This window comes from Mercenaria mercenaria, chromosome 3 (genome assembly GCF_021730395.1).
Source record: "Mercenaria mercenaria strain notata chromosome 3, MADL_Memer_1, whole genome shotgun sequence".
Lineage (NCBI taxonomy): Eukaryota > Metazoa > Mollusca > Bivalvia > Venerida > Veneridae > Mercenaria > Mercenaria mercenaria.
Window position 1 is genome coordinate 30096940 of NC_069363.1, and position 20044 is coordinate 30116983.

General features: G+C 34.1%; 3 protein-coding genes across 5 annotated transcripts in view; 1 reads left to right on the forward strand and 2 right to left on the reverse strand.

The window, feature by feature from the left end:
* The window catches only part of LOC123525183 (uncharacterized), a 33552-nt gene extending 28281 nt beyond the window's left edge, over positions 1-5271 (reverse strand). The window contains exons 1-7 of the mRNA XM_053538104.1: positions 5154-5271; positions 4784-4816; positions 3471-3616; positions 2961-3109; positions 1677-1857; positions 524-700; positions 157-305 (exon numbers count right to left, since the gene is read on the reverse strand). Of these exons, the coding sequence (XP_053394079.1) occupies positions 157-305; positions 524-700; positions 1677-1857; positions 2961-3109; positions 3471-3616; positions 4784-4816; positions 5154-5196 (878 nt within the window). The 5' untranslated portion in view covers positions 5197-5271. The remainder of the gene's footprint in view (positions 1-156; positions 306-523; positions 701-1676; positions 1858-2960; positions 3110-3470; positions 3617-4783; positions 4817-5153) is intronic.
* A 3342-nt stretch (positions 5272-8613) lies between these two features.
* Positions 8614-20044, reverse strand: part of LOC123525181 (uncharacterized) — a 33310-nt gene continuing 21879 nt past the window's right edge. Inside the window, exons 1-4 of one of the 3 annotated variants that reach the window (XM_053538107.1) lie at positions 15962-16046; positions 13148-13210; positions 11383-11578; positions 8614-10984 (exon numbers count right to left, since the gene is read on the reverse strand). In XM_053538107.1, the coding sequence (XP_053394082.1) occupies positions 10796-10984; positions 11383-11578; positions 13148-13206 (444 nt within the window). In that variant the 5' untranslated portion in view covers positions 13207-13210; positions 15962-16046 and the 3' untranslated portion in view covers positions 8614-10795. Of the gene's footprint in view, positions 10985-11382; positions 11621-13147; positions 13211-15961; positions 16047-20044 lie in introns of those variants that run through there. The other 2 variants (XM_053538105.1, XM_053538106.1) reach the window with 2 other exon arrangements.
* LOC123525180 (uncharacterized) overlaps positions 16266-20044 on the forward strand; it is a 65091-nt gene continuing 61312 nt past the window's right edge. Inside the window, exon 1 of the mRNA XM_053539643.1 lies at positions 16266-16369. Coding sequence (XP_053395618.1) covers positions 16334-16369 — 36 coding nt within the window. The 5' untranslated portion in view covers positions 16266-16333. The remainder of the gene's footprint in view (positions 16370-20044) is intronic.

Here is a 20044-nt window from a genome sequence, read left to right on the forward strand (position 1 = left end):
TTTTCAGTTTTAATCTGTTAAAGTATGCATGCTTAAAAAAGTAGCACGGGTATCACTCCGAGTTAGACCCAAACCAACAATCTTCAGTTAAGGAGTCAAAATCCTGTCTAACATTACACTACTGTGTCTCCCAACAAAGCTACAAGGTATACCAACTTGGAGAATGTAGACATTGAGCCAGCCTCTGTAGAGTATGGTATGAAGCTGTACTGAGACTCTGACATTGCATTCAGGATGATAAACTTGTCTGGTGATCCTAGAAGATGGTACTTTACTGAGGACTGGGCAGACACATGATTCAGTTGCTGTAAACAAACAATTTAATCTCCATTTCTACAAATTTTCCATAAACTAAATTTCTTTCATGAAATTACTCTGTTAGTAGTTAAATGTATTATATAGGTATGCAAGTAAAAGAAAACTGAATAATCTTCAACTCCGATATTTGTATTTGAAATAAAATCAAGCTCTCTGGACAGCTTTCGTTTTAAGGAAGTTTCAGTGTTGTACTTGAATTACCTACCTCAAGTTTATTACAAAGATCACAAGCACGACCGTTTAGTATATCCTGAGTGAGAACAACTTTTTCTAGGCACCGATTATAATCCCGTAGCTTCTGCACACTCATACTGGGAACATCCTCTTCACTTCTCTCTGGCTGTACTCTGTACCTTGTCTCACATTCTCCGACAACGCTTGGCTACAAGTACAGACATAAAAGTACTTTTAAGTGTCAATATCTAAGACTTTCTATGACATTTTGTTGACATTCTACAGGATTACTTATTTATATTAGCTACATGAAAGGCTGCCTTGCCTTCTTGAGAAGAACATATTCAGGTGTAACACTGTCAATAAGTCTATTCTTGAAACCTTGATGTTGATACTGCAAGTGGTGATCATCCAAGCGTGTTAGATATTTCTGACTTTCTTTTTTCTTCATCCAGTTGGAAAGTATTCAAAAACATGCCCATGTTGAAGAGATTCATTATCCTTCAAAGTTTAATATAAAAGTTGTGTGTACATGCTATGGATGTCAACAGTTAATCAGTAAATATTTTGGTTACATTAAACACATTCTCACTATAAATAATGAAACAAATACTGTTTTCAAAAAAAAATTTAACTACCTACACTAAGTTTAAAGGCAATGAACTCCAGATCGTACCGCAAAAAAATAATTTTTTTAGAGATTTTTTTTCTTCTTGATTTGGCATTTTTAAGATTGTTTAGTAGCAAAACATCATGTTCTAATATTCAAAATATAACCAAATTTCAATTTTAAAGAAAGATAATTTGTAGCCAAAATCTGGAGGTCAGTGCCTTTAAATCAAAATAAAAAAGTTGACTTATTAAACAACTAACACTTTTAAGTTTTCAGTGTACCTTCATCAATAATCTTGAAATATTTTACAAGAATAAAAGACAGAGACAGTAATTGCTTTTTACTAGAATAAAAATTTTGTCTGGAGTAATAACAGCAGACATCCAAAGTAACAATGAGGTTCGAATATACTTATAGTTTTAACTTTGTTGAGATGAAACAGTCATCGATCAACAGAGAGATAGATGCAGCATATCTTACTTGGTTAACCTTTCGGAAGATTTAATAGTTAACCGGTTATTAAAATAACCGAATATTGACATTCCTAGTACATACATGAACAAATGCTCACCTCAATGACTTTGTAAACCTTTGGCTCAGAGTCTGATAGAAGCACAGGTACATCTTTAGTAAGGGATTGTCTCTCATTAAAGTTGATCTCAAGTAGACTGAGCATGCCACGTTTGATGTTTACAGACCATTCTGGATCATCTTCCTCTGTAGTTAAATCTTCAATATGACCTCGGACATATCTGTAAAAAGAGAAACAGGATGTATAAGCATCCACTGAAGGTCTGCTTTCAAACTATAAACATTTTAATAAATAAGACTGCATAGGGGTATTGCTTGGAAGGTATGTTTTGTGTATTTTCATAGTGAGCATTTATTCAAATAAACTTTTATACATGTTAAAAAAATATTAAATTAAAGTACTAACATGCATTAATGTCCAAATCTTGCTTGTGACATAAAGTACCCAACTTTTGGTTGATATGTAAACTTCTTTCGAAAAGAAAACAGATATCCCCCATTAAATGTGTTTTTGTCATAGCTGAAAAGATACACTCCATGTATCAATTTATGATGTTGTTTTGCAAGAGCAGTGTAGTTTAAGTGTTTGCTTTAAAAACAAGGGGTAGCAAGTTCAAGCCTTGCAAAAGCCATGGAGATAAGGTATAGGCAAGATCTCTCCCTCTGAGGTGGATTTCATCTGGAGTGAGAGCGTTAGTATGAGCTGCATAAAACTTTCTTCGTAACTAACTAGAAATATGGGCATTTGACAAATGGCTAAACTGTGACCATAAAAAGGCATGGATGTAAATGGGTCTACATATCTTGAACACTGGCAATGCAATGAACACTGGGCCCAAGGTCATGAAAATAGCAAGGAGGTTCTAGCTTTACTGAGTTGACAAAAAAGGTCACTGCTCGAACCTTTGGTTTTGAGTTGTGACAGACCTTGGGTTGGGCTTGGCACATGGGAATGTTAGTTCTGCATACTATCTTGACAAGGATAAAACTTGATGCATATTTAAGAGGTTTAGAAGATGTGGATCAGACACCACAATCCAGGGCTCAGACCTTTGGCTTTCAGTTATGATCATGACCTTTGAACATCCTCTTGAGGTGAATATTTGACCAAAGTTTTTAAAAAATCCTTCATGAGGTTTAGAAAGTATTGACCAGACATGAAACTAGACAGAGAGACTTACACCATAAAGACGACCATATTCCTTGATTTTGACAGGGAATGATTATTTGTAGGTTGAATATAATGACACAAATATGTCATTTCTATATGAAATATGTTATGAAAGCATACTGAAAAGATTTGCCAGGAAAGAAAAACACTTACGAGAAAACAACAGGTTTAAGCAGATGTAGTTTCATGTCTTCTGACTCGTCATCCAACAGTTCCTTGAACAATTCTACTGGTAACATTTCTTTGGTTGGATCTTGAGAATCTAAGAGATCATTTACTTTGTACAAACGAGGAGATCTCATCTGAAAAAAATTTATAATCTCTAGTCTATCTGCATCTTTTTGCTAGGAATTTAAATACACGTCTACTTGTCCAATGACCATCTATGACAAAATTTAACGATAGCATTTTTTCTCACATTTCTCTGGTAAGATCTTAAGCATCTAAAAGATCATATAAAACAGAGTATCTCATGCTAGGCTATTTGCATCTCTTTGGCAGTATTTTGTTCATATACTTACTTATCTGTTATTTACTTCGTGAAAAACAAAGAATTTTCAAGAATATGTCAAATATATCTGTAAGAAGTGAAGAAAACATATCCAAAATAACCATAAGCTTTTCCTGACTTAATTATACATTGGTAAAGAAAGTTCTACAGACCTGTAGCTTTACTTTCCAAGGAGAATCTGTCTGAATCAGTACTTGAGACTGTAGTTTGAGACCGGACCACGTCTTTGCTCCCTGTGGAAGACCAGACAGGACTTGTGACTCATAGTCATAGATGTATTCTTTCCCGTCTTTGTAAGCTGCCAGAAAAGAATTCAGAATTTCTTTCCAAGTCTCATTTCATAAATTCCTTATAACACATGATATCGATATATTTAAAACATAAATATTCCATTGGTGAAAAACCGTAATCTCATAGATTTTTGGACAAATTCAAATCAATTTGCAATAAAAGAGAAACAATTTATTATGATACCAGTACTTTAAACATAAATAATATCAATATTCTCAGCAAAAATACCATAGATTATAAAGGGACCAAGACAAAGAGAGAAATCACAGAAAACCTGAACCAGTGAAATGATGAGAATTTAGAACAACAGAAAACAATATTTGAAATAGCAGAAATCAATTCAGAGTTTTGTCAGTTAGCTAATCTAACCAGTAATCCTTGATTATGTACCAGTACTGACTAATGTTTTCCATAAATGATAACTCCTCACATGAAAGCCTTGGAGGAAATGTCTGCTTCAAATCATCACCAAGAGCATAAATTTGTCTCGCCAAGAAATTAATGTGTCCAATCCACAAATAGGCAAGTTCTATTTAACAGTGCTATTAATATATCAAATACTGATGCCTGGTAAGCTCATGTAATTTTGGCATCATAAAAATGTGTATTGTCTACTGAAACAAAAATATAAATTACAGGACAAAAATATGTTATAGAATTTTTATATTTTTACTTTATAATCTTCAATGATTCTTCAACAGAAATTCAGTTATTACAGTGTAAGATGTATCATTTCGCACAAAAAAACATGACTGTTATGATTCTTGCATAGTATAGTGGCCATCTTATTTACTAATTCTTAATCAGCAGACAGGACTCTTTCAAGTGGTACAAAAAAAAAACATACTGTTGAAAAATGGCCTTAAACCCAAAACAAACAAACAAAAAACAAAAAACATGGGATCACAAGGCATCGAAATGTTACCCATTTGTGGATTGGATACCTTAAACTTGCAACAACTTGGTTCATAATCCTGTTTCTTTTGCCTACCTGATCACATCGGCTGGTTATGTAGTAGAATAATGTTAGGTCTTTAGGAGTAGATGTTTGACTTGGTAGAAAGTTTTAACAAAAAGGATTTGTATTTTTAAACAAAATGATTTGTTATGTTAAAATATATACATCAACAACAAAGGTGTATATACAGATATACTGTAAAATGTGTACACTTACAGGTTTCTATAATCCTTGGGCTCTCCTGGCAATCTACAACAGCAAAACTTATATTACACACTGTGAGTTCTTGCTTTAAATTCACAAAGTTTTTATTTGGGTTTATTCACAACAGTAACTGAATATGCCTGATAGAAAAACTAAAATGTAAACTGCATTTCTGATGTCTTTTTAAAATTTTGTTCAAGCTGAAATATCTTAAAATAGATTTGCAGAACTTTAGCTCGAGTAACTTGTGATTTTTACAAAAGAAAATTAACAAATTTAGAATAGAAGACAATTCAACATTAACTTAATTTTATTTAACATGTATATGACAATTTAATACATGATGTCTTCAACAAAAAATATTCTATATAAAAAGACTTACTTGCCAGGGTAAGACCCGCAGTTACAACAAGAAGCTGAAACATGTTTCACACCCAGAACCACATAGTGAAATAGCAATTCTACGGCCGCTATTATCTTTTTATACTGTGTTTAGTTTTTGGGATTTGTTTTTATTATTTCATTTGCCATGTTCTCAAAACATACAGTGCATGAATTCCATTAATGAACTTTTTTGGCAACTTAGAACAACTTATGGAAAATTACTAACTGATGTCATACCATTTTAAGAGACAATAAAAGATTAAATCTAAATCAGCAGTTACTTTTAAGAAGGCCACAGCAAACATGCTTCAATTTTGGAAATACTTTTAAAATGCAACCACTGGAATATCAATTTTACGAAGACAAAAGTCTTTTGTGTTTTTTCTTCCAGTTTACTGTGAAATGATCATTTTTCATGGAAGGCTAATTTTTGTGGATATTTGTTGTTAGTGTTTATCCACAAAATTAAATCCCAATGAACAAGTATAATTTCCATTCATTTAATGTTGTAACACTGAAATGCACAAATGCATATCCCCAAGAAATAGCTGTTTTTCCCAAAACCACAAAGAGAGTAAGGTTTCGTAAAAATCTGCCGACTGGTAAGAGAATTTGCCAAAACATCATAAAATTTGCCAAATAAAGGGCCATAACTGTGCTGAAAATGACTGAACTGAAATAATATGCACAATTTAGCTTGGTAATGATACCTAGTATGAAAATGGGTGTAATTCCTCCAGATGATATCGAAGCAGTTGCACAGACAAGGTAAAAGAAGACAGATTGAAACATGTGGACAATATGCCAGATAAGGCTTGGTATTTATTACTCCAGTTAGGGTTGGTGCAAATCTGCCTAATAATGTAAGAGAAGAAGCCAAAATATCAGTTATTGCCTTTGTGTCATATGATGTGAGTGATGATTTGGAACAACTGTTGTTACAGTAAGTCTGTATCAAATCCATTCAGAAATAACAGAGATATAGTGAGAGTGCATCAAAATTAACAAGGCATTCTAAGTAAAAAGGGGGCATAATTCTTGAAAGAGTAGTGTCAGAGTTATGGCCCTTGTGTCATTTGATGAGTGTGATAATGAGGAATAACCGCTTTTAGTTAGAAGCACATCTATCTTTTGATAATAGAGATAAAAAGGCAGTGCATCGAGACTTAAACCAAAGTACTGACATGGACACCGATGTAGGGATGAGTAGGATAGCTCTCCATATACTTCCTCTAGTCAAGCTACAATGATTTTATGGAAACAACAAAACAATATTGACATTTCCAATTAATTAACATACATAAACTTTTTAATTAAGATGACATGAAAAACACACTGGTATTTCAAGTCTGTAACTGTTGTGACAAATTTTTCCATTCCGTTTTTTTGTTTTCTTTACACTGAAAATTATGTAATGATTTTTTCATGGGAATCTAGTGTACTAGTACACCAACTGGCAAAATGTCAAAAAGCAAAATGTCAAAAAAGCAAAATGTCACAGGAACATTTCACTGTGTGGGAATCGATACTGTTTATCATTTAATTCTCACATAACATATAAAAGCAAAGAATTTTGTAAAAGTAACAACAATTTATAAGTTAATGTAACAACATGTATACCAATAAACAAAAAAAAGAAGTCACATTTTCTATTTATATATACAGTCAGATACAATAAACTGCCTATCAATTTTCATACGACATAATCAGCTAAGGCAATTTCATGCTGTAATATGTATTATATTCCAAAAAACTGATGCTAAATTCTCTTACAGTATTCTTAAAGATGATCGATCACACTGAAGCAACCTTTCATGATATTTTTCACATTTTTTATATTCTGTCAGAGATTTATTTAAGGAATAAAAAGACCTATTACATAGTGTGTTGGATCCCAATTACATAATGTGTTGGATCCCTATTACATATCAATGTTTTATTGATGTTTATAAAATTTTAAGATTATCCCCCTCCCCCTCCCCTGTAATATGAAATAATTTAAAAAGCTGAGTATTTCTTCTTATTTCAGTATAATTTCTACTTTTATACTTGCATTCAATATATAGTTGTTAATAATGCAAATCTTTAACAAATATGATATATTAGGTCTCATATTTGTATCATTCCTTAGGCAATGCATGCTTATTTATCAAATTTACATTTACGCTAAAGTAACTCAATCTTGCTAGGGCAACTAGGCCCCGTGTTCACAAAACATTTTCAGTTTCAGCTGAGTTTGATAATGAAACTTAATTTCTCATTTATATCAAAATAGCATGTTTAACACAAAATTTTAAGTTTAAATTAGCATGTTAAAGTGATTATTCGGTATTGATGGTCAGTCTCATTTGGAATTTAAGCTTGAAGTTTTAGTAAAACTGATATTAAAATTTCAAACTCAAACTCAGCTCGAGATCGAAAAATGTTTTGTGAACACGGGGCCAGGATAGAAAAACCAAATTTTAAAATCACCACCAGTGAAAATCTATCTTGTATTTAGAGCTAAGTGAAAAAAAAAAGATCAGAATGATGTTAAAGTTTTGAACAAATCTGTTACTTGAGCAGAATCTGATTAATCACCTTTAATGTCTATTTTTTAAGTTATTTGTAGGAACTAAATAAATTTTCTTCCTCATTTGGGTGGTTGTAAAAGATAATTAGGTGTGCAGACATTTCATATATCTCTAACTCTTGAAAACTAATGATAGAAACTGCATTAGAATTATGAAGACTAAATGATTTTTTAAGGTTTAGGAGTATACCACCAAAACACAGAAATTTTTGATAAACGAACAACATCGTTACCAATATTTTAACTGACCAATACATGTTCTGCCGTACTGTCCAATACTTAAAATATTCTGAAAAAGTTGTCCCCCTTTGAAAATGAATGCCATTTGTAAAGAAATAAAAATAAACAATTGTTGAAAACTGTGTTCCACATAGTTATGAGAAATTTCAACACTCGCACGCTATTGCAAATGCATCAAAACAAACTTGTGTAACAGTTCTTTGAAAATGGTTGAGTTTTTAAAGGCGTTTGACTGTCCGGAAGATGGACCCCTTTAGGCAGTCCTTTTCCGGAATTCAATGTTTATATCAGTATACTGACACATGTTTTGTAGTTTTTGTAATGATAGCGTATATATTACTCTACAAAACAAGTGTCAGTATCCTGATTTAAACATTGAATTCCGGAAAATGACTGCCAAAGGGGCCCCACTTCCGGACAGTCAAACGCCTTTAAAAACTCACCATTTTCAAGGAACTGTTACACATGTTCGTTTTGATGCATTTGAAATAGCGTGCGAGTGTCGAAATTTCACATAACTAGGTGGAACACAGTTTTCAGCAATTGTTTATTTTTATATTTTTACAAATGGCATTCATTTTCAAAGGGGGGCAACTTTTTCAGAATATTTTAAGTACGGGACAGTATGGCAGAACATGTAATGGTCAGTTAAAAGATTGGTAACGATGTTGTTCGTTTATACAATATTTCTGTGTTTTGGTGATATACTCCTAAACCTTAAGTAACTGAAAAATATTTTAGCCACTGATTCATAAAAGAAACCGGAAAAATATTTGTATATGAAAGAATAAAGCAAAATTACATATCTCAGTACCTATTAATGAGTTGCCTGCAAAAATAAATCGACAAACTCAAATTCAGATGGGTACAAGTCCGAGTATTTAGGTTGTCATCCAAGTGAGCTCCCTTGAACTTGCTTCTATGTAGTACAAACCGATTATTTATATTTAAGATAAAATCTTAGTTTCTTTCAGTATTTTTATGTTAAAACACAATGTCTTTAAAACTAAATGTTAGTTTTATTTACTCTCCTATGTTGAACAATCTCCTAGCCTACTGGTAGTATATTGTATATTTGTGCCACTTCAAAGAAATGTTACAGTATAATATCTCAATAATACCCTACAATTTGTGACTGGAAGTAATACCTGAACATAAAAATTCATCCAAATTATGCAAAAGCAAAGAATGTAATTAATGTTCTGCCACACTTTCAATAGCTAAATCTGTCTTGAGAAAAAAAGTAACAATAAATGCATGCATATCTGTTCAGTATCTACTTGAATAACTTATTTTGTTTAGTTAATTATTGATTTAAAAAAAAACAAAAACAACTACAGCTATCACTAAAGGTGATGAATGTACCCCCCGCATGCACTGACACAGTACATTGCAATTTGACGCACACAAGATTGCATAATTATGTAGACTGTATGTATATAGACTGTATGTATACAGTATAGTAACAAAAAACAAAGTCCCATAATTATGCAGAATATTTATCTAAAAGAACGTAACATGCACCAAGCAAAACTAGGGTTGGTACTTATCACTTGTGTGAAGTTTCATTAAATTGCGTGCAAGGGTTAAAGGTGATGAATGTGTCACTGAAATTATTACGCCCGACGTATAACCGCCCATCGTGTATAAAGTCACAACTGTGTGCAAGGGTTCGGAAGATTAGGCGCGCACAAGATTGCATATGCAGACTGTATGTACATAGTATGTTAACAAGAAACAAAGTCCCATAACTCTGCAATTTTTGTTGAAAGAACCTAACATGCCCCATGCACAACTACTATTGTTACTGATCACTTGTGTGAAGTTTCATTAAATTGTGTCAAGGGGATGAGGAGAGATGGTGAGCACAAGATTGTGTCTATGTATATAGTATAGTAACAAAAAACAAAATCCCGTAACTTTGCAATTTTTTTTTCTGAAAGAACCTAACATGCCCCATGCACAACTACTGTTGTTACTGATTACTTGTGTGATGTTTCATTCTAATATGCTTTTCTCTGTTAAAACACTCTAACGCTAGAATGACGTCACGTTAATGTGTGGTGACGTCAATGTTTTTGTTGCGACCAAGAAAGAGTGCTACTATATTTTATCTACTGTTTTAGATTAAGGGTATATTAGAATCGAAATAATTTATACCAAAACCGTATTTTAACACGTATTTTTAATACGTCTTACAAATAATTTCACGAGGGCTGTGCCCTCGTGAAATTATTACACCCGATGTATAACCACCCATCGTGTATAAATAAGTGTTAAAACACTCTTTCGCTATAAATTATTTCTTAATTAAATTGTCAAGGGGATGGGGAGAGATGGTGCGCACAAGATTGTGTCTACGTATATAGTATAGTAACAAAAAACAAAGTCCCGTAACTCTGCAATTTTTTTTCCTGAAAGAACCTTACATGCCCCATGCACAACTACTGTTGTTACTGATCACTTGTATGATTTTATTAAATTGTGTCAAGGGGATGAGGAGAGATGGTGTGCACAAGACTGTGTCTACGGACAAACGGATGAACGGACAGACAGACAACCTGAAACCAGTTTACCCCCCTTACAACTTTGTTGTCCGGGGGTACAAATAGTGCTATTGGTATAATGGAATTTACATTCCTGTCACAACTAGCAGTTATATTAACTGCAATGTGGCTGATCAATTAGAGATTGTATATTTCCGTTAAATTGCTAAAATGCAAGAACAACTATTACTATTATCTGTAACAGGCAAGGCGCTCACTGTTTCTCTGTGAACAAAGTGAAATACATTATTTCTACTGAATAAACAGCAGCATTTCATTCCACTAATCTAAATTATTCATCTCTTGATAAAGTTTCCTCAGGGATTCTCTGAAATTTTCTAGTTCAGTTTCTGTTGCAGCTATGTTATCAAGACAAGCAAAGAGTTCTTGCAGCTTTTTGTCCACTTGTAAGTTATGAGCATCATAGGTCTGGTATAATTGCTGTTCTAAGGTTTGTACACACTTCACTGTCTGTCAATGCAAAAAAATAAACACTTTGTTATACATAAATTAACATAATAAAAGTAATTTTCGAAAGTAACAAAAAAATTAAAAAAGAATCTAAAAATTAATTTCTACAAACATAAGCACATGTAAGAACATACCATTCTGAAACGTCTGACTTAATTTCATTTTCAAATTGATTTACTGACACACTGTCCAAGTAAGACCAAAATCTACTATACCCCTAATATATGACTAGAAGTCTTTCATACAGATTTAATGAATACATATTTATCAATATGTTCTTTTTCAGCAATTTATTAGAAACTACAGTTTCTTGAAATACAGCATTTTCACATAAACATCTTGTATGTAAAGGTATTAGCTAATAGGAAAACTCTTTAGCAAGTTTGAAAGAGACTTACTTGTTCTTCTAAATTTTGTTTAAACCTTTCAATAAGCTCTGTGTCATTTTTGCGCTTTTGATTTAATCCATCTACTAATCTATGAGCTGCATCACTGATGTAACTAGCACTTGGATTTTCTGGGATTGGCTCCTTCAGTGTCTCATACAAACTTGACAGATGGCCACATACATCTGATTTCTTAGTTTGGTTGGTGCTGGAATGGGAGACTTGTTTACAGTCTGTTGTCCCTGGGTCCCTGGGTGCATTAAATGCATACATAAGATATCATTTCAAGATTCTCATTGGCTCATAAGTTAACAGTATTAGTTGATTATAAGGCTACAAAAGATTATCTGCTAGTGGATAAGATAATGGTCACACATCTCAAATAATTAATGTACTTTATGTATTATTAAAAGATTTAATAATTTCTAACTGACTGTTTCAATATATAGATAAATTAAGAAACTAGATGTCAACAGGCTACTGGTGCCTACACAGTCAGTGTATGGTCATATTATTATAAATGTTACTTGTTGATTACCTTGGGTGATGGTGGGAATCATTTGGGTTTGGCAAGGAAATGGACACCACAAAACATCATAAGATATACAAGATAAAAGAAACTGAATTTTTGTTTTAGGATTTGCTGGTGGGAGGGTAAATCCCAAACGAAACCACAAGTGCGTAACTTCATATGCTGAACAACATTACTGTAAAATTTCATGACTATGTTAAATAATTTTTGAGATGCACGAGACACAAGCTTTTACGCCCTTAATGCATATTTTTGATTAATTCAAGGGCCAAAACTCTGGTCTTGTGGAGTGAAATAATCCCAAATAAAACTACAGCTGCACAACTTTGTATGCTGAATTTATAATATTCCTGTACGGTTTCATGACTGTAGGTCAAATATTTTTTTGAGATACATGCAACACAAACTTTTAGGTTTGACTGTCAATGGGCCATAACTCTGGTTTTAGTGAATAAAATCCCAAACAAACCCATGTGCAAAACTTCACATGATGAATAAGAATGCTATGATATTGTCTGTTGTTTCTAGGTCAAATACATCTTGAGATACACACCACAAAACTGACACACCACAAAATTAGGAAGGACGGACACATATACAGACTTTTAGGCAAATCAAAACTGTTATACCTATTTTAATAATGTCATATCACTACAATAGGTATAACAGTTTTGATTTACCTGTCCGTATATTATGTGTCCGTCCTTCCTAATTTTGTGGTGTGTCAATTTTGTGGTGAGTATCTCAAGATGTATTTGACCTAGAAACAACAGACAATATCATAGCGTTCTTATTCATTATGTGAAGTTTTGCATAATGTCATATCACTACACCGCCTCGGTAGCCTAGTGGTAGAGCGTCTGCTTCTATTGCAGGAGGTCGTGGATTCGATCCCTGGCCGCGTCATACCAAAGACATAAAAAATGGTACTAGTAGCTTGCCCACTTGGTGCTCAGCATTAAGGGGATGGTGCTAGGACTGGTCAGCCCGGTGTCAGTATAATGTGACTGGGTGGGGTATCATGTCATGTGTCTACGGCGTGATATTCCAGCGAGGCAGCACTATAAAGTTGGGCATTGTGCTCACTGCTACAAGTAGACACCGTTGTTTATATGACTGAAAATTTTTTGAAAAAGACGTTAAACCTGAACACACACACACATCACCACAAAAAATTCACGACACTAGGGAGGCTCAAATGTAAGACCTATTGTATTGGTATGACAGTTATAAATAGTAAAATACCCTATTAATTGAGGCTCATTGCCAGCATACGGACTACCTTCTTCATTCTTAGTCTCCATTCTCCTGTAATATAGCAAAAATACACTATGTCTTAAAAACTTTGCTAGGGCAACATATACCAGTAGTATTTTTGTCAACTTGAACTGCAGTTCTGAAATTTGGCATATGTTCAGATAATGTATACTGTTGGAAATTTCATAAAGAAATGTCAAGGAAATAAATTTTAATTTAGGTATATCTTATAATTTGGGTCATTTTGCATTTTATGATCATACTCCATTAAAAAAATAATCTTTGTTTAACAGGCACAAAGAAACAAATGACAGAACATAAAACAGCAATATTAAATTGGTAAAGTTAGAAGAAAACAAACAAACAAAAACTGAGCATATTTTTGAAAAAAAAAAAGCAATGTGTTCAGTGTCCATTTCATGAAGGTTCACTGGTTTCATTCCTATTCAGGTTTTTTTCTTCTATAATAGGGGCCATTAATAGGCCCCCTCCCCTCAGAAAATTTCTTTTAAAGCATGCAGTTTTCCACCCAAATTGACTTTACATCGATCAGGTTTTTTATTCCCCTTTGCCCAAATACTGAGCTATTTTGTTCCCCAAATCACAGGCCTGGACCCCTTCCCCTCCTGGTAAAAAAAAAAACCCTGCTAGTATTGTGGAAATATCCACTTACTCATAGCCCGAAGTATAAAGTATTTCCAACAATAGAAAATAACAGCATGGCCATAGTGACCTTGACTATATGTATGACACACTGGGTCATGAATGGTAACAACTGTGTTTTATATAAAATACATAAAACATGTGAATTAAAGTGCCCCCCATTATATAAATTTGAGACCATGTTACAAAAATGCTGAGGACCAAGTTAAATGAAGATCCACCAAGCAGTTCAAGTAAAAAAGTAATTGATGGTATTTCTAGTTTTAGCTCTAGTGTCCCCTTAATGGGGTCAAATGAACCAATTTGAAGCAATCTAACAAATTTGAAGCAATCTAATAAGAATGCTACAGACCAAGTTTGATAAGGTCCATCTAGTGTTTCATGATTTATCTAGTTGTTTACAGGTATTTCTATTTTACTAAGTTTGGTGACAGTAAGAAAGTCTAAACTAAGATTTTACACTGGAATCCACCTTCTTGATGATCAACTTGAGAAGAAAATCCATTTTTAGTAACTGAGCTACCCAGCTGTCTGACCCACATTCTACCCTAACATGACCAAGTTTGTAGCACGAGATACACACCAAAAATTGGAAATTCATCCTCATATTCTATAGGTACTACATAATATTGCAAGCATCGTAAGACTGACAAAGCAAATGGTCCAAAGACGAGCAGCGCGTTGGGCTACGTATGACTTTGACTGCATCTTCTGTGTCAATGACATGCTATACTGTCTAAAATGGCGCAGGCTACATCTCCAGCTTATGTATAAAATCTCAAATAAACTGGTTGCATTTGTCCATGGAAGATTATCTCATCACCCTAACATAGCAATCGCTCCATTATCATTCGCTGTCTTACAGGTTAATCTCAGCAACCATGGACTGCTACAAATACTCCTTTTTCCTCAGGCCTATAGTCCTGTGGAATAATCTTCCACCCAACATTACCTTCATTCCAACCCTTTTGCAGTTCAATGCTGCTGTTTGCAACATTGAACATCTATAACCTTGCTTTCACCCATTTTTATCTTTTAAATCATGAACAAATTTTCCTTTCCTTTTTATCTGGCTACTAACAATCTTGGTAGGTAGGTAGGTAGATAAAGCAAATCACGTTGAAGTGTACCACAGTCCCACTTTGGGTGCCAAATCGCAACATTGAATACCTGTACCTGTAGGATGATTCTGGGCTCTGGTGGAAGGGTGTAAAACCCTTTTTAAGCCCCTCTTCTTATGGAATTGCTGCTGTACGGCTCAATTGTTTCTTCACAGTTTATTCATTAAAATGGTGACAGATCTGATTATATTGTCATTATCACTGTAAAATCAATTTACAGCCGAGTGTTTAGTGTCTTAATTTGTATGGAGTTTCTCCCTGCCAGTGCATATCTAATCTTATTTTGCAGTCATTTACAGTTTTAGCATCTACAACATACTATGGTAATTCATTCCATGGTTTGATAACACGATGAGAAAACTGGTTCAGGCAAAACGTTGTTCTAGATCATGGCATTTCAAGTTTTAGGCTATGGCCTCTTGTTGAAGAAGAGTACTTGAAAAATCTCTCAAAAGGACAGTCATCAATTCTTTTAATGATTTTAAAAACTTGTATTAAGTCACCTCTTAATCTGCGGTTATGAAGACTGGGTAATTTTAATTTTTTCAACCGGTCTGTATGTAAATTCTTTCAAAGATTGAACAAGATTTGTTGCTCTCTTTTGAAGTCTTTCTAGACTGTCTATGTCCTTAAGTAAATATGGGTGCCAGACAACATTTGCAAATTCAATATGAGGGCAAATCAATGCAGTGTATAGCTTCATGAAAGTGTATTCATCGATAAATTCAACTCTTGCTGATAAGGGGCGATATATGCTGTTTGCTTTGTTGATTTTTGCCGAAATATGCTTACTGATACTTATGCTTATAGAACGTGTTAGACAATAAACCAAAGATTTGGACTTGCATTTGTACAAAACTGCACAGAAAACTTGTTAAGCGGTCGAAAATTGGTTGTGCCGGGATACATTCTTATTTTTAAATAGTCGGGTTTCAGCTACGCCACCGAAATTATTACAAGCAGAATCAAGCTACGATCAAGTCATGTTTGTAACAATAAGATACAAAGTTATTCTTACAAGGAAACAGAGAAATGCCCCTAAAACATGATTTTCAAGTTTTCGCAATGGCTAAACTTTCCGCATCAGATCATTCTATAATAAGAATAGGGGTGTAGGGAAGGAATCAAATCCAAAGTTGCCTATTCACCCCTACTGACACATTAACTTGGACAATATATTATTCCGTAAACTCTTACTTAATTACTTCAAATTATGACGACGGACGATAACTACCTACATTTTTTTTTCAAATCAAAAGCACAGCTCTAAAATGAGACATACTTCCCCATACTAACTAATGATTTGAACCGGAAACGGTGATAACGTATAGACATTCATGAACGGAAGCAGACGACTGACAGAACGCGGGAACATCTGTCAAAATGAAAAATGGTGTTATACCTCGGTCTAAATTATCTTGAAAAGGTTGCATTTTATTATAATTGATAACATCCACCAATGTTAAACAAAGTAAAACTGGAGGCTGGCTAGACAATGCGCAGCTTATGCTCAGACGGAATTTCTATCGCAGAACGGATTTTATTACCTAAATCTGTAGTAAAAATTAAAAATACCTGTCTCTAGCGAGGATCGAACCCCGGACCTTGTGATCTGTAAGTGGACACTCTAACCACGTTGCTAAAGGGTTAATCCAACAGCAAGGCTGATGGAAGTGGCCTTTATTATAAGTTTATACCTACAAACACTACTGGTACTGATGATAAACCCAAACAGAAAATGAGGTTTTTTACCTGTAACTTTTTTATTTCTGCAAATTGTAATCAATGGTCGGTATCAAAATAAAGCTTAACTTTATTTTATTTTATATTAAAAATGCTGAAAACTTTACATAATTAAATTTGTATTTAGTAAGCAAACTCACACGAAGTGAGGCCCTGAAAGGTGTTTGTAAAATGGGGACTGTATGAACGTTGACTGATGATAAAGGACTTCGGACACTTTCTGTATGAATTTGCCTACTCTAAGAGTGAAAAATAAACTACTAAGAAATAAGTATTTAATTACATATGCCATTAAAATACATATTTGAAATTATTTCTTAAGGTCAAATTTTCAATATTTGTTTCATAGAACAGTGATTTTTGTTCTAAATAGAATTACGTACCCTGTTATATAGATATAAAAAGTGTTTTGCTTTATATAACATTGTTCCCACTCGTGCATCAAAACCATATTTGGCCAGCATATGTAGATATTAATTATACACATTTTCTGTGACTATTGTGTTGATGCAAGGGGTGGAACAGTACTTTTAAACAAAAAAATAACTACAGGGTGTTCCCAAATGTGAAATAACCAATACTTTTTATATTCATTTTAATAAATTGATAGTCACATATTTTTACATCTGTTTGTAACTCAAATACTATACAAATGTTTGAATGGGTACACATAGGCATGTTATACATGTAAAGTAGTGAAAGAAGCAAATACTGTGAATTCATTATTATTCGTTGGGATAAACTTTCATTGGCTTATCCTGGTTGTTTGTTGCAGTAGATTGACAAATACATGCTTTAACATACTTGCAACACACCAGGTAATCATCTGCATGCCCCCCCTTCCCCACCTTACACCCCCACCCCCCTCGCGACGTGCACGCCACTAGCGATGAGGATGTAGTTTGTTTTTCAGTATGTTTTTTTATTATTTTGTATTTCTTATATATTTTTCATTTCTTTATTTTTTCATCTTCTTCTGTGCGTTTATATTTACATTTCTAGACACATACTAAATGTCACACGCATTCATCACTTCATGTTCTTCCTTCTGTTAAAACTGAATTGAAGACTGTCCTTTGCGGCGGACTAGGCCTAAACACCACAAAAAAAAGAGGCAATATGTGCACAGCAGTTAATCTGATCCTGACTATAGTCTATCCAACAGAAATAAAGCTTGGCATTGATATGCCTGTGATACATAGGTCAAGAACAGTAGCTTCATGGCAGGTCATATAACTGACGGTTTAACATTCAGTGTGATGCCACGATAGTGATGTGTCAAGTCGCTTTCTATGCAGATGGCATATATATATACGGCTAAAAGGTCCAGTCGAGTTTCAGGTGGATTTTTTATGCAGCGACCTGGATACATTTTTATTACATGTTTAAGTCAAATGAACCGTGCCATGAGAAAACCAACATAGTGGCTTTGCGACTAGCATGGTTCCAGCCTCGCGTGCGCATCTGCGCAGTCTGGTCAGGACCATTGCTGTTTGCTTTCAAAGCCTGTTGGAATTAGACCAACCGTTAGCGAACAGCATGGATCCTGACTAGTCTGCGCAGATGCCCATGCATGGGTCCATGCTGGTCGCAATTGCACTATGTTGGTTTTCTCATGGCACGGTTCATTTGGCTTAAACATGTAATAAAAATGTATCCAAGTCGCTGCATAAAAAATCTACCTGAAACTCGGATGGACCTTTTAGTTCGTTTTTGTGTCTAGCCGTATTTATATATGCCATCTGTTGGTTTTCTCATGGCGCGGCTCAAATGTTATATGTGCCACTGGTACTTATCCTAAACAAGAACCAACCCTACGGCCTTGATAAGATGACTGCCTTTTTCTTAGTACTAATGTTATGCAGCACACAACTATCTGCCATCACTTATAACAGAACTATAGACATGTACATGTACTTAAATAACTACCTGAACCACTGTAATAAAACTGACCGGTCATTTATACATGTATACTTATTCACACATGTAATGCATCAATAACTTTACATTACGAACAGTGTATAGATAAATCAAGTGCAGGTTGTTTGCAAAAATATCGTTCTACCTTTTATTTATTTATAGGATTTTAATCTTAAAATGTTATTTTTTCCTTAAATAAAATAATTTTGTCACTTTATTCGACTGGAATTCATATATTTAAAACTTCCATAAAATGATGACATTATATTTTTACGGAAATTAAACATTTTACTTTTTCAAAAAAATATACCCTGGTCTAGATAAAATAAGAAAAACATCTTGATAGGAACAGAAACAAACCAGTTTCTGCTGTAATAAGTTAACTAACACATTGGTTTATCACTGACTCGAAACGATTTGGGTATTGTTTAAATACTAATTGGAAATTTTGCCTTCGAAATGTAGGCTAGAAGCATATGATAGTGTCCGAAGTCCTTCGAACACTTTGTCATTTACAAAATTTTCTTTGTAGTATTATCTTGAAACTTTCCCCAAAAAGCTGCAACAATCAATCATTCCTGATCAAGTAATGAAAAGTTATCAAATGTCAGGCCTTCATGTTTCGACAGTGGGCATGCAGAAAAAACACCCACTTCCCCAGTAATTTTGGATAAATATTTTTTATACAAATAAATGTAAGTCATTTATTTATACAGAATATTTACCAATTTTGTTTTTGTTTACACCAGTTGGTGTTTTAAGTGGAAACTATTAGATGGTGTGTTCAATTTTATAGATAACCGATTGCAATCAAATATATCCAAGGTGGTCGACTTTATCATCTGTCCTGGTTTATCATCAGTACCAGTACACTCCTTACCTCTAACATTAAAGGACCATATTTTGAATAAATCCATTGACTCGGAGCAATTGGTTTGTTTACCTGGATATTTCGGCTATATCGCATAGACTTCATCAGCTGACTTCACTGATTTTTGGTCAGTGGGTGTCCCGCGACTGAGTCATCACGTGACACCAGGAGAGGACTGTACACCGCTGGAAGCTCCAACCCCTCGTCCCGGTTGAGTGATGGTCGCCACTGATAAGTATGGCTTCTTTCACCAGCCGTTTTAGATGTGTGTCCTCTGACATCAACCCTTAAGTGTTTTGGGGGTCAATATGGTGTCCAGTTAAACTGTTTGGTCACGTTGTTAATATAGTGCAGAGTTGGAACGAGACATGTTCTTTCATTCTTGTCTCGAAAAGAAAAGACCTTCCGGTTTCACCTACATACTGGTTCGAGTCGTAAATTCGATCAGGTCGTAAATATTCGGCCACCCACTTTAAAGCTTTTTATCGAGCCAGATGCTTGAGAAAGCATCTGTGCCATCACAAGCAGTTGCGTTAGCAACAAAGTCGGCAAAAAAACAACAAGTTC